The sequence below is a fragment of the Lepisosteus oculatus genome, chromosome 4 (assembly GCF_040954835.1).
Source record: "Lepisosteus oculatus isolate fLepOcu1 chromosome 4, fLepOcu1.hap2, whole genome shotgun sequence".
Lineage (NCBI taxonomy): Eukaryota > Metazoa > Chordata > Actinopteri > Semionotiformes > Lepisosteidae > Lepisosteus > Lepisosteus oculatus.
The window spans coordinates 45,757,087-45,771,434 of NC_090699.1; the positions used below are offsets into that span (position 1 = coordinate 45,757,087).

At 44.8% G+C, this 14,348-nt stretch overlaps 1 protein-coding gene across 15 annotated transcripts in view; it reads right to left on the minus strand.

The window, feature by feature from the left end:
• LOC102691337 (calcium/calmodulin-dependent protein kinase type II subunit gamma) overlaps nt 1-14,348 on the minus strand; it is a 111,753-nt gene that overhangs the window by 16,240 nt on the left and 81,165 nt on the right. For 7 of the 15 annotated variants that reach the window (XM_069189280.1, XM_015347757.2, XM_069189282.1 and 4 more), the window contains 4 exons: nt 12,752-12,792; nt 4,207-4,281; nt 1,958-2,002; nt 1,177-1,222 (listed from right to left, as the gene is read on the minus strand). In XM_069189280.1, coding sequence (XP_069045381.1) covers nt 1,177-1,222; nt 1,958-2,002; nt 4,207-4,281; nt 12,752-12,792 — 207 coding nt within the window. Of the gene's footprint in view, nt 1-1,176; nt 1,223-1,957; nt 2,003-4,206; nt 4,282-10,588; nt 10,622-12,751; nt 12,793-14,348 lie in introns of all 15 variants that reach the window. The other 8 variants (XM_069189281.1, XM_069189284.1, XM_006630854.3 and 5 more) reach the window with 2 other exon arrangements.

Here is a 14,348-nt window from a genome sequence, read left to right on the forward strand (position 1 = left end):
ATTATTATGTTTTGTGGCAATGTTAAAAAAACACAACCTCTTTTGATATCCTAATACAATTACACAGTATTGATGTGGGCTTTTGAAAAAATTGAAGGAAAGGAAGAAATATGATAAATTTCATGTTATTTTAACTTTACACATCTGCGAAAGATTTAAAAGCAACAGGCTTGAAATAAATAAGCTTGTGTAAAAGTCACCCACACATGGGTGAGACTTTTAAGCAATGGGAATTTGACCTTCTCCCTGTACCATTAACACTTTGAACTATGGTTACTCTGACCAGCTTTAACTCGGAGCAAGCACAATGTCAGCAACATATAATAATTTGTCATGCCTGTTTATCAGAGGTGAGACTACAGCCAACATTTGAGTCTTTGCCAGATCTTCTGTAAAGTATGGCCCTACAGTATATGCAAGGTCAACCCTAGTCTGTTTAGCACGAAATGGACCCTATAGTGCAACATTACAGCACAAGGCTCTAATCCCGGTCTTGCAGAGCCCAGTTCCAGCAGGTCATCAATTTCTAAAAGCCTGGATCTCAATTTCAATCTCTAGTTGATCAATTACAAATGTACAAGAGTAAAGGTTTGTTCCACGCTGAAAAGAAAAGAGGCACAACGTTTAGGCTGTGGAGCCTGATGAAGGCTTGTTCCTTTGCAGCCTATGCATGCTGATGCAACTACCTACTTGAGCCAATTAAAAAGGTGCTGTGCTCAATAAAGTAATAGAGAGAGCACTTGGAACAAAAATCCAAATATTCCACAGTCCTCAAGGACCAGCGTTCCCTTCAACGAAACACCGCTTGAATAACTGATCGCTTGTTTCAACAAGTGTCTATAATCTTTAAATGCGGGTGATTTAGTGTGACTGATTAGAATAACTGGACTGGGGCTCTCTGGGAGCAGGGATTACCTCTGCAGTAATCTGCTGCACCAGGGAGGGGCTCTCGGGCCAAGACTGCACACTCCATGCTCAGAACCCAGCTGGCCAGCCCGTCCCTCGGCAGATCTAGAGCAGTTGGCCCCCAGTTTATGAGCTGACAACTCGAGGTGAACCGCAGCAGTCCTGTCACAAAGCTGCACGCCTGCGCCGCTCTGTATCTTTGGAGAACGGGCCTGCTCTGTGATGGCCCAGCTACCTGGAGCAGAAGACCAGCTGAGGTGAAAACCCTACCTTTCAAGTCCTCCTCCTCGGTTGTATTGCAGCTCTCTGTGGATCCCTACAAGCAGATAAGACAGGAAAGCTCATCAGACTGGCCGACTGTGGCACTGACACACACATGCGCTCACAGGTCCCAGCAACGACAGTCCTCTGTGGGAGAGACATTGGATAAGGCACACCCATCAGGGTAGTGTCATCATATTAGACACAACTATCATGGGAGTGACACTGTCAGTCACACCCCCTGCAGGAGTGACACTTTCAGACACACCCACTGTGGGAATGACCCTGTAACTGGCACGCACACAAGTGTTTCTTTCCTTCTGCAGTGGAACACACGCCAAAGGGAAGGTGCTCATCATGGCTTTCCCAAAAGACTTCAGTCAGTCAAGTTGACTTTCTGGGAAGAGTAATTAAATCCCACACTGTGTTCAATTAAAGGCAGTTTCTGTTAGTGTGGAAATGGAGAAAGAGTGGCAGGTTCTGCACTGGAGAAGAAGGCTTTGACTCTAGCTTTCTCAGGAACCATCTCCTGAGAATAATATAATTATCACCATTTTTCCCCACGGTGATTCCTCCATTGCTGGTCTATGTGACAACCTTCAGCATGACCTCCTCCTGTTAATGCTTGGTGTTGTGTCCCCTGGTCCAGGCTGCTCATTCTGTGGAAGGGATCTGAATATTCTCCTTTGGGCTAAAGAAACTACAAATTAACTGACAATGTGGACATAACCAGTTTGTGAGGCCTGTGAATGAGCTTGTGTGCTTTTCTGCAATGAAAGCAGCGTCTCACCTTGATGCCATCAGCCGGGTTGTGCACGACAGTGGTCTGTGGTTCCTAGAGGAAGCAAGACAGAGTTTTAGAAAGCGGAAGAGAAAGGGAGAAGGGGTGCGCCCAGCAGGTACACACTCTGAGAGCGAACCCCTACAGCCTGGCACAGCTCACTGTTTCAGAGCCCAGGACCACACACACACAACATGGACAGGTGGAGGGAGGGACGGACAGCAGGGGGCTCTGGATTAGGAGAGAAGAGGGTTCTAGAACTGGGGCTTGCAAATACTGGAACAAAGAATTAATAGCTGAAAAGCACAATAATTTAAAAGTGGCAGAGAAGGGAAAGATAAAAGTCCATACGGAAGTGGAGAGCTAAAAGGGAAAGGCTACAAAAATAAATCTAAAAAACAACCCTTTGAAAATAAAGGGAGCAGGGGCGGGGGGGCTTTACTGTGGGAGAGCAGTGGCCTCAGACTTGTCAGTGCCCACTCCCCCCGTCAACCCTGGCACTGCCAAGGCAGGCCCTCAGCAAAGCCAGGGTGCTGTCACCAGAGCAACACTCCCCTCCTCACAAGCGCCTGCTTTCAGCACTACGTCATAGCCAGGCACCCACAATGCACTGTCCTGTCACCCCCTCCTCCCTACACACCCACACACACACACTGCGAAGACCCACGCACAGTAAGCTTGTTTTGAGAAGACAAAAAGATGCAGTCCCCAAGAGTTTAATCTTAGAAAGGAGTCCCTTTTGCCAAAGATGCAAGTAATCCAGATTGGGGCTTTCAGACACAGGACCCCCTCACTATAAGGGACCTACGCAAGCCCTTATACTGATAAGAATGTTTTAAGGATGGAAGAAGGGTGTTGTTGCTTTGCCCTCTTCCTTCTTGTGTGTAAGTAAGACTGGCACATCACAACAGGGAGCTGATATCACCTCAGCACGCAAAGAGAGAGCGCTCCCTCAGGCAAAGGGCCCTGGGTAACTACTTTCATAACGAGGCACATCGAAGAGCAAGTACACAACACTTGGGTCAAGAAAGTCGCTGTTCCATGCAAATTGGTTTCTATTGATTTCTGTTCTTATGCTTTTTCGGGAACTTGGGCACCAAAGCAGGAGAAATTTCTTCCTGGGATTTTACATCCCGGCTGTCTGTTCCAGGAAGCATTCTCTTCCTCTCCAGGCCTAAGCTATCCCCTCTCCTCTTCCGCCCGTGACCGGGTTCTTATCTGGCAATCAAGCCCAGATCACTTTCTGCAACAAACTCTTTGAGAGCTGTGAGAATTGAAACATTTCCTAGAAACTGTAAGATTTCCAGCTTGAGAACTTCGAGATGTTCCACGCAAATCTGTGTACTTGCCCATTAAAAGCGCCAGCTATTTTTCTAGAGGGACACCCCACACCTTTACAGTGCTTCAAATGCCTTGTCCCTGAGGATTTCTAATGACTATTGAGCTGCAACTGTGCCAATCACATCTTAAAAGGAAACCACTGAGTAGTTTGTACATAGATAAAGGAGGGACTGCATCTTCACTGCAACTGCAAAGCTCCGTTTCCTGACAGCCCTGGCTCCCACTTTGACACACTAATAAAAGAGGTGCTAGACCAGTACTGTGCTTTTGCGTCACTTTTTTCCCCACTCTTCACTTGACCAACAAGGATTCCAGTGCTGGTAAAGGAAACTACACTTTTCGACCAAACAGATGTATTCTCTCTTTCCAAGGTCTGGCCTGAAGTGTCCCTGCATTCTGAGCAACAAAGGAGAGAGCAGCGAGAAAGAGACAGACCCTCCCAGGGCAGGTGTCATGGTCTTGCAGTTCTTCGACTTCATCCTGAAACTGGGTGCTTGATTTAGGGAGATCATCTGGAACAGACTGGACACAACTGGGCCAGAGCTCGGAAAATGAGAAGGCGACTGTCCCATCGAAAACCAGGGAATGTCAGGCCTTAATTTCTTTACCAACACTGAAGTTTAAGTGCTGCACTTGGACTCCAAATTATTTCAGCAGGTTTTGGAACGGGGACTCGGTAAAAGGGGAACCAGGTGTGGGTCACAGGATGCAAATCAGTTGCGTCTGTTAAAGAACCAGAACATTGTCCATATCACACATTTTCCAGATGGAGGCGAAGGTGGGGAAGAAGGGAGGGGGGTGGCAAAACAGAACAAGAGGGTAGTAACTGAAAACAAACAAAAAAAGCAAAAACTAAACGAAAAACAGAACAATGCCAAGTAAAAAACAAGGAAATAAACCAAGTTTAGATGAGATACCATTGGTGCGGAGGATGAAATGCTGCTGTCTTTGCTGCCGCCTACTACACTGTTTTTACTGTTGTTTGTCTGCGGCTGGGCAAAAAAAACAAACACAAAATGATTTTTTTTAGAGAAATGCAAACCAAAGGATCCAAGCAGAACACCCAGGCCAATCTGGGGGGCCAGGTCATCAGGTAATCCTCTCCTCTTCCTCTGCCAACTTCCCAGAAAATCACCCCCATCCTCCCCCCCAATTCCAGAGACACTTGTCACAGGGTCCGGTGTCACCATGGTAACGCAGGAGTGCCTGGCTCCCAGATGTCACTGGAGCTGCAGCCGCCCGCCTCAGCTCCTGGCGCAGACCCAGTAGGACCCGCGGACCAAGAGACAGGCCCCTGACCTGGAACCATAACTCTGTGGTCGGCCAGTCTCTCACAGAAAACAGGAACACGCAGTGTGAGTGTGTGTATGTATGTCTGCACGTCCCTCACAGCAGGAGGCCCCTGAAGCACGTGCCGGTCTCCAAGAGCAATAAGCGCAGGACGTGCATCAGTGCGGTCATCTGTGTACATGTGTGAGCTTGTGTGCGCAGCCAGTGTGAATGGAAGATTCCTGCACCACTAAAAATGTCTGTCTCTGTGAGACTGGGTTTCTCTTTCAGAATGCCCAGGATTCTGTATAAAAAACAGCACGCCACTTTATTTCACAGTAAACAAAGAATGTGGTGTAAAAACAGTTTAAGACAACCTTTGGTGTTTCAGTTGAACGATGTTGTCTCAATGAGTTTGCACACCAGCTGAACAATTTTAACCATTCCTTTAACAATACTCTCAAAGCATGTTCCTTGCATTTGTGTGTTTTTCTACCGGCTTACAATAATAGATTGTCCAACTACGAGTCACGTTTTGTTTCTGAAAACTCATTCAGGCTGGTCTCATCAGGGGACAATACCTGTTTCACACAGCTGACATGAGTATAGCAGGTGAAGACCCCACATAACTCTTCCTTAATTTTTTTTTCCTTACATTTAGATTGCACTTTTCTCGAAAACACCCTTACTTTTTTTGAAAAACACCCTGGGGTTGTTAAGAACCACAGAGAGTCAGGACCTCAGTTTTACATCTTAGCCAAAGGACATTTTACAGTATAGTGTCTCCGTCACTATACTGGGGCATTAAGACCACACAGACTGCAGGATGAGCACCCCCTACTGGCCCAAGTAACACCACTTCCACCAGCAACCATAGTTTTTCCCAGGAGGTCTCCCATCCAGGTACTGGCCAGACCCACACCTGCTGAGCTTCAGTGTGCTGTCAGTGGTGAGTTGCAGGGTTGATATGACTGCTGGCTAAAAGCAGAAATCAAGAACACTGAGATATTCTGCTATGACACCATCCTTGACAAGACTCTCTAAGACACATGCAGCTCGAGGCTACTTGTAAGACAACCCTATGAAACCAAACACAACAGCTAATCAACTGAATACAGGAGGTCTGTTATACATCTGGGTTAGCGATTGAAAGGCATAAAGTGAAACACCATATAGGAGGGAATTTTCCCCTACTTCCACTCCTCCCTTAGAACACACTATATAAGAATACATACAGAATATACTATATTAGAAAACATGCAAATACCATGGTGGAGTTAGGGATTGTTAGAACTGGTATTTCTCCCATAAGAATATGACCATGATATTTACTATGTCCTTAAAACATATACCTTTATATTTATATATAAATACAATGACATTACACATAAAAACGTTTTTCTTGTAAAAAGCATCAAAATGTAAATACAACACTAAAATCTAATTTCTCCTAGTAAAGGACAGGGATAGGGACAATTTCTCAAATCAAGTTTGTATTTAAACTATATTGCTCAAACCATTGGAATGCAAACATTTAACTTTAAACTTTTTGACAGATGATTTAAGTTGTTTCTGAAGCTTGATAACCTGCTACTGTATGAGAAATTCCATTAACACCAAGACTCAATCTGAGCTTCACAACGTGAACAGAATTTCTCACAGAAGCTCTTCTTTTGCAGCATCTTCCTCACCCAGCTCTTTAAGTTCTTATACAAGCTTATGACTTTCTTTCTCCTTTTTTCCATGATTGCACTCCTTTGCTTGTTATTTTTACGCCTGAATGATTTAAAGCATGCTTAGCCTTACTTTCCCTTTCAGCTACATTTTACCTGTTTGTTTTAAAACTCTTAATACAATTAAATAGTAATACCTTCTGTGGGTGAGAAATCTACAGTGTAAGTTGAAAATTAGCTGGGATGACTCATGACTTGAATTGAGCAACTCACCATAAAACTTTCACCCAATAATCAATCATCATCGTGTTTGTACAAAACAACGCATGCCAGAGCAACCTATAACAGAGACAGTCAGTAAAGAACTATTAAACGATAACCCCTGCAACACAGAAAAAAGGCTCATATGCGTTACCAAGTGAAAACTATTCAAAATGCCACCTTCCAGTCAATGGTGCTCTTCCCAAGACAAATTACACGGCTAAAATTTACATAAAAGATACAGAAAAGGCAGGTTGTTTCTTCTACAAGCTTGTCTAGAAAATGCAGACCCCAATAATAACAGGACAGGAAAACCAGAGCCACCTTCGCAAAGAGCCACTCTGGTGTTTCACAACATTCAGAAGTGGCATATTGTGCAAAGTGACCTACTCAGACAGGTATCACAACCCTGAAGCACCTCTGTAGGTGGCCAGGAGATGACAGAGGGCAATCCCACTCCACCCGACACTAACACTACATGTTCACTGGCTTCACCTCAGAGCTGATTTCTTAAAAACTACAGCAAAACTTCCTGGGTGAGGTAACCACCAGAGGGCACAAGAACCACAGCAACTGCTTGGTAGGCTCACGAGAAAGCAAATGCACATTGAGAAACAACTGCATGTGTGTGTGATGCATGAATGGTGTTATAACTGTACAATAACAGGCTTCTTGTACAGGCTTGCAGGTTACTAGCCATAAAAACACTGAAGTGTTGGAACCTGGTTAACTGTGAAAGGGATAAACCCGTGGTGGAAATAACAGGTGTGCTGTGTGAATGGCTCTTTCAAAGAATCCTGGAAATGTCCACTTGACATACTTTCACTGCAAGGGCCTCCGCTGGACTCAACTCAGACGGGTCAGCAGCTGGAGCCTCAGGAGGCCTGCCTTTCCAGGGTGCAGATGTGCTACTGTGGTCGGTGACTGCAGAACACAGCTTTGTGACCGATGCTAACCCTGACTCTCTGTGTGGGGTGAAGCAGTGTGTGCTGTGGGGTGTTGTTACTGCAGGAGAGCTGACTCAAGATCTCAGTGGTCTTTTACAAAACACTATTTCGCCTTTAGTTCCATTTCAGCAGCAGTGCGGTATTTGAAATTGTCTTTAAGTCCCAATAGTGCCAAAGCTAATTGAGCTGTAGAGAAGAAAAATACTTCTCAATAGCCTTTTCAAAACCCTTATTTCTAGCAAAACAAAAAAATAACTAATGTAAACCATTCTTTATTAATACTGTATTAGCACAAGCAGTACTGCAGCTCAGATATAAACATTTCAGATATAAAGCATTTCAGCCATCCAGCTGCACAGTGCTCTCTACATCTCCACAAGCTCCGTGCACTATAAATCCCATCTACAACAGCAGAGGCTGGCTGCAGGATTCAGGTGCAGAGATCTGGGGAAATGGGCCAGGTGCCTGCTTTCCACAGCAAGCTTTAACCTGAGCCAACACTCTCCCCCAGAGAGCTGGAGTCTCACTGGAGTGCTATGGACCCACACACTGAAAACACCACAGCTTATACTGTATTTTGATAAATACAATAAATGCCATGTCATTTCTGAATATACTGTACGTGTATGTACTGGAGGGGATCACAGCACTTTATGAAATCAGATTAAAATAACCTTAATCTTACTTCATTCCTGGATAGAAATGTAGCGGTTGAGCTCTAGTGGGCAGCAGCCTTCTTTTCTGTAACATCTTTTCAGCCTTCTAAACAAGTATTATTTTTCTACTGACCATCACCATGTTTTCCAAAAAACAGGAAAAAGAATTTTCCTGACAAAATTATACAAAATTAAATTGTAACCCCATTGCTCTCCTTAACCTTCTTTCTCACCCACTGCTCTCTCAACCACTCTGCACCCTCCAGTCTCTCCCTGTCCCCCCTCATTCTCCGCCTCGACCACTCAGTGGAAAACTGAAGGTCCAGAGACCAGGACCTGCACACGTTGGTCCCTCATCTCTGCCCTTCAGTAACTCTTACACTGTTCTCACCTAGTTGAGTTTCATGGTCATTCGCTCACTTGTTACAGTTAAAATGAGGACCATGTAATAACAGAGTGTCCCTGTTACTACTGTTTTCACACAATCTCCACACGCTGCTGTGTTGAGCACATGCTAGTAGTGCACCAGTACACTCACCACACATCCGCTATCAGTGGGGAGGAGAACAGTGATGAAGCCAGTTCATAGATGGGGATTACTAGGAGGTCATAATTAGTAAAGGCCCAATGGGAAATTTGGCCGGGGTTACACCCCTAGTCTTTTCAAAAAACATTCCGGGATTTTTCATGACCACAGAGAGTCAGGACCTTGGTTTTATGACTCATCCGAAGGAAGTGTGCAGGAAAAGAGGGACTGGGAGGAACTGTATTGTGGTCAGGTGGCACATGGGCACAAACGCCGTGTATGAATACAATAAAAGCTGGAGCACGGTTGGGCACAGAGCGAGCACAGCACTGCTTCTTCAAGTGCATACAGTGGGGTGAATGTGCCATACGACAATCGCCTCTTTCTCCGCTCGGCCCTCTCTGAGCCTTCCGACAGTGGTCTCGCACCCATGCAAAAATGTACACACATGTAAAAAAAATATAGCTTCAAAATCCCATAGTATGAAGCCCATAAAAAAGGCAGAAATACAAGGATTGGAACAAGATTCCTGTTGGACACCAGTTTGATCCATTCCAGGAATTTCCAGTCACAGGTATTGTACTGATGAAGCAGAGTGGCAGTCTGGTTCAGGTATTTTAACCTGTCAAATCTCACACAATTACTTTAAAACACCCAGGATGAGGTGTGAACTTTGACACAGGAAGCTGCAGCCAGTTTAAACCTGGAATGGCTCACTTTGGTGGGCAAGGGGGATGCTCTTTCCATCCCTGCAATCCTGAGGGATTTTTGGCGTTTCGTGAAGTCATTCTCGGATGGGCAGCGCTGCTGCAGCTCTGGAGCTTTCAAAGGGGGTTAGGCAGGTGGGAGCAGCTGTACCAGGGCAGTGAAGGAGGGGCCGCAGGCCAGTCCAGGTGAGGCTTGGAGATGGGCTGTGTGTGGGGAGTGATGGACATGCATGTTGTGTCCTAGCCTGACCTAAGATGGCACTTCAACCAGGTGTAATCAAGACACATCCCAGAAAAGGTCTGGACAGAGAGTCAACAAAGAACTCAAGGAGTCTTTCTGATGTGTGTTCTAAGACACCCTGTAACAGCTGTGCAACACCTTTGCATCTGTTGTCATTTCCGTTTATGTTTTTTTTTCTCTTGTCTGAAGCATTACTGCTCATGAGTCTTGGCAGGAAACCGAGGGGGGGAAAAAACTAAAAGAAATATGAGACAGCTCTTGCAAAATTAGAAAATTAAAATGTAATCAATAAACAAAGTAAAAAAGAAAAACATCGCAATGCCCCTCCCCTGTCACTAGGCCAAGCCTGCTGTCATGAGCCGCACTACCATCGCTATGGCGACAGGAATCAGCTGACCTTCTCACAGCCAAAGCCAACAGCCAGCATTTCCTTCTGCTGTCACCAGGCAGGATCCAGGAATGAAGCTGGGGGCCTTCTGAGGACAATTCACTGATTTAATCCTGTCTTTTGAGTGTCAGGTTTGAAAAGGGCTATGCTAACCTCTTGCGTGCTGTGCATTCATTTGGATTTTCCTCAAGGGGGAGGTTTTGTGCTTCATTTCTAGAGAGAAGTTAAAGATGTATTGAAAACATCTTTAGAACTGAAAAAGGGGTGACAGATTTGAACTGCTTTAATAGAAATGGTTTAGCGTCGGTGGGCTGCCCCTGGGCACATGCGACACCAGCTATCTGGTGTGGGGGGCCGGGCAGGAGCACTTGGCCTAGCAGTAGCACAGAGACTGATGAGTGACAGAGACAGACGAAGCAGTGAACGCTGCAACAATGACGGCACATGGGGTGGACATGTCTGTGTGGGCCAGGTGGCAGGGAGGGGGTGGGGGGGGTGGTGTGTGGTGATGTCAGATGAACCAGGAGTCGATGAATTTCCAACAACAAGACAGCCCCACCCCCCGCCACACACATGACCCGACACCCCACAAACCACTTCATCTCACCAAGAGACACCAAACAGAGCTCACCATTAAATACACACTGGAGCTGGACTTCCTTTTCTGAACAGATCACAACAGAAGGAAGAAAGAATAGGAAAATAAAAAGAAATAACAAAAGAAAACAGAAAAACACAGCTGCTGGTTAGAAGAGTTCACAGAAAGGAAAAAAAAAGCAAGGACAAGTACTTTGAGAGAGACGAATGAAGTACGAAGAGAAGGGGAAGGGGGCGCCTTACAAACAAAACCAACAGAATCTTGATTACAACGAGCTCACGTCTTATCCTTGAAAATAAGAAACCCAAGAAACAAACCAGAGTGGTTTACACTGGCTAATGCTTTTCAGGAAGACCTGAAACATGCCCATATTGCAGGAAGATAGAACATGCCCATATTGCAGAAACAGACTTAAATGCTATTGGTAGATACCATATATGAGTAACATTCAAAATAGATTAACAGTACACTTGGGAAAAAAAAGTGCTGTAGTTTCTTAACAACACATCATCCCAGTAGCGAGACGACAGAGCACAGATGTGATTTCAGAATTAACTAATTTTCTCCTCTGCTTCGGAGATAAGTGTGGTACAGTAGGAACATGCAGTGCAAACAGTCTGTAGTTAAACTGTAAAAGTCATTGTTTCAGCATTTTGTTTTTGCTGGCCAGACAGAGGAGTTAAGAACTCAAGCTGTGAGAATCAGGAAGTTAAGGAGCCAGCTTTTGTCAGTTCTTAATACTAACTTCAAGCACAGTTGGCTTTCTCAGGACTTGGAGAGCACGTCCACAGCAACTGAGCAAGTATTAATTCCTACAGATAAAGTACACAGTCCTAAATCCACTTCTGGTGAGAATACAAGTCAGAGTCACGCCAGTGTGTGTGCAGTACAAGGCACCCTGGAGACTGTCCCTAAGCTCAGGGGTACCTCCTGTGGATCTGCAAGCCCAGGGAAGTGTACTACCTGAAATACTGACACCTTGTTACAAGGCCCTAGTATGGGATACCAAGGCATGTCGCTGGGGAAAATCAACAGATGAAATGATTTTGCATCATTTCTCTCCTTTCCGTAATTATCCTGCATGCTGAGCTATTCAGTCACACATTTTGGGAAAATGGAGAAAGGTGACAACAGAAGGTGCCAGGAAACTCTGCGCCGGTCTACATTATTCAGCGCTATCCCACAGAGAGCTGCAAATTGCTCATTTTGGCGACAGCTCGGATTACACAGGCACCTGCAGTCATGGTATCCGTGTTTTACAGAATCCCGTGACCAATCAGAAGTCTTGTAGGGGTTACCAAACTTGCCAGCTGATTAATAGGAAGGTCTGCTCTGGGTACAAAGACTGCATCAGACCCCAAACAAAGCAGCAAAAAGAGAAGTCAAAAAAACCTTTTCTCATTTTTTGTGTTTATATTTATACCTCCCAGTGTGCAAATTGCACTACAACGTCATGTCATTTGTGTATTTAAAGGCACAAAAATGTTCTCAGTTTTTCAGTAACTATGCATCCCCTTTAAACATACATTATCTGAACTCTCGCCATCCTGCTGACACAGCAGTGATGCACTCTGCCCCTGCACTGTTAACTTGAAATATCTGCAAAATTCCTTGGTTCACAGTTTCAGCCCTCCTTACTAAAGACATGTTACTCCTCTCAATGGCAGTATAGCATGCAAATCAAGGCTGAAAATGCTGCTCTGCACCAGCACATTGTGATCTCCATCTCTGACGTCCTGAGCAACCTGATCCTGTGTGCACAGGCTACAACTGGAATGACAAGGCTTCATCGTTCTCATGCCCTTTTGCCATGAGGACAAGGCTCTAATCCAGGGCAATATAAGGCAACAGAGAAGACTTTTTCTGATTACATTTTGAACAAAATCAACAAAGCTCTGCGTTCATTATCAGAAGTGCGTGTAGTGGACTAAACTATTAAGCCAGGTTTACCGATACAATACGCCGAGGGTCACAGGTCAACTTGTTTCATGTGAATCAATCCTTTGTGACAGCAGGCAGAGGGATCTGAAAAGTGCTCATCCAGCCAGCTGGCCAGCACTCACCATGCCCTTCAGTTAGGGCAGATTCCTCAGAAAGACATTACAGCTAAGAAGATGCAGAGAAACCTGAGGCAGGAAAGACCGAAGAGAAGAGACAGAGTGAATTACACAAAGCACTTTCCTCAAAATCCCTTACCTTCACTCCATCCGATTTTTTGTTTAGTAAACTTTTGGCTGCTGTAAGATAAAAAGAAAAAGATAAAGAGTTTTAGTGTGGGAGAAATCACATCACACACACATAGCACATGCGACTCCCCTGCTGTTTCATGTTTTCCCTTTACAGATTTAATTGGGATATTAGTCAAGGCACACAGACTGGGCTAAACATGTACGTCACTCAAAATCAAAACACAGGTTATTTTGCCTGCATCCAAACATGGGAATTTGCTGTATTTCTAAGAAATTTTAGTCTGGGGGCGCTGGTCGGAAAAGTAGGACAGCGTGGATTGTTTTCGATGATGCAGACTCCGCTGCACCTTCTTGGAGAGATTTGCTCTTGTCCTCCAAGCCGAAGGGTTTCTGTCAAAGAGCAGGGACATAACAGACAACAGTGCCACATTGTTCTGGCACACTGCCAGCTCACACAGGTCCATAGAATTACAGCTGTCCAAGGAGACGGATGGAACTCCACAACTAAAGGACAGAGCACGTTGCATTCTCAAGAGTAAAGAGCAGTGAATAACAGGCAATCACGAGCCACCCAGGAAGCTTAAAAAGCATTCTGAATCATGTGACATCACTAGATCACAGCATGGGAAATCAGAACGTATGGGTCAAAATATGGCAAGATATGACATCTATCAACAGATCCTTCATCTAGAGCTCTCTGAACCTTGACTCCAATGTCAAAAGAAGAGACAGCTGTTAGAAAATCATTCTCGATAAGAAACACTGCTTTGTATGTAGAGAGCTGTCACACACCACTGAGTGATCAGCCTTGCCTCCGTCAATTGACATAAAAAACTGGGTGAATAAACGATGAATGTTTATTAAAAACATCGCCATCACCCAATGCATTTCAACAGTAAATAAATAGGAACATCTTTTTCAACATTTGAGGTTCACAACAGGATTACAGTATAAATAGACCAATTCTCACCACCCACTCTGGTGGTTTCAACAAGGTACCAGATTGACTGGTTGGTCCAGCAGAAGCCCAGATGGGATCCTGCCCTGCACTGGGATGTAAAAACTCAGGAAAAAACTACTCTGAGCTGGGTGGATTGGGAGTAAAACTCACTATGGCATGGTAAGGGGAACAGAAAATACCAGAGTGAGATCTGAGAGATCCTTACCTTCCACAGAAAAAAAGGAGAGAAAAGCAGGAAAAATAAAAAGCAAGATTCATAACACTTAGTTAAAAAGAAATCTTTTCAAGGATGCAATCAAAACTCTCCCGTGTGGTGCATGCTGCAGTTAGAATGAAGTGGAGGGCAGTATGTTTGGGTTATATCTCAAAGGCTTCAACATGCAACTTTCACTACTGAAACTACAGGTCCCAGGGTGCACCATTTATTAGACTCACACAAAAGGGAGACAACCATCTCTTCCAACAGCACTCCTAAATCAGCTCTGCTAGTGAAAAGCACAGAGGACAGGGGACAGCAGAGGGCATGGGACACTGACCACAACTAGTTCTGCCCTATATGCACCATACCAGATTGAAAACCCTTTGTTTACATGTAATTTCTCATAAACTGACCATGATGGGTTGATCACTTTAAGCACCATAT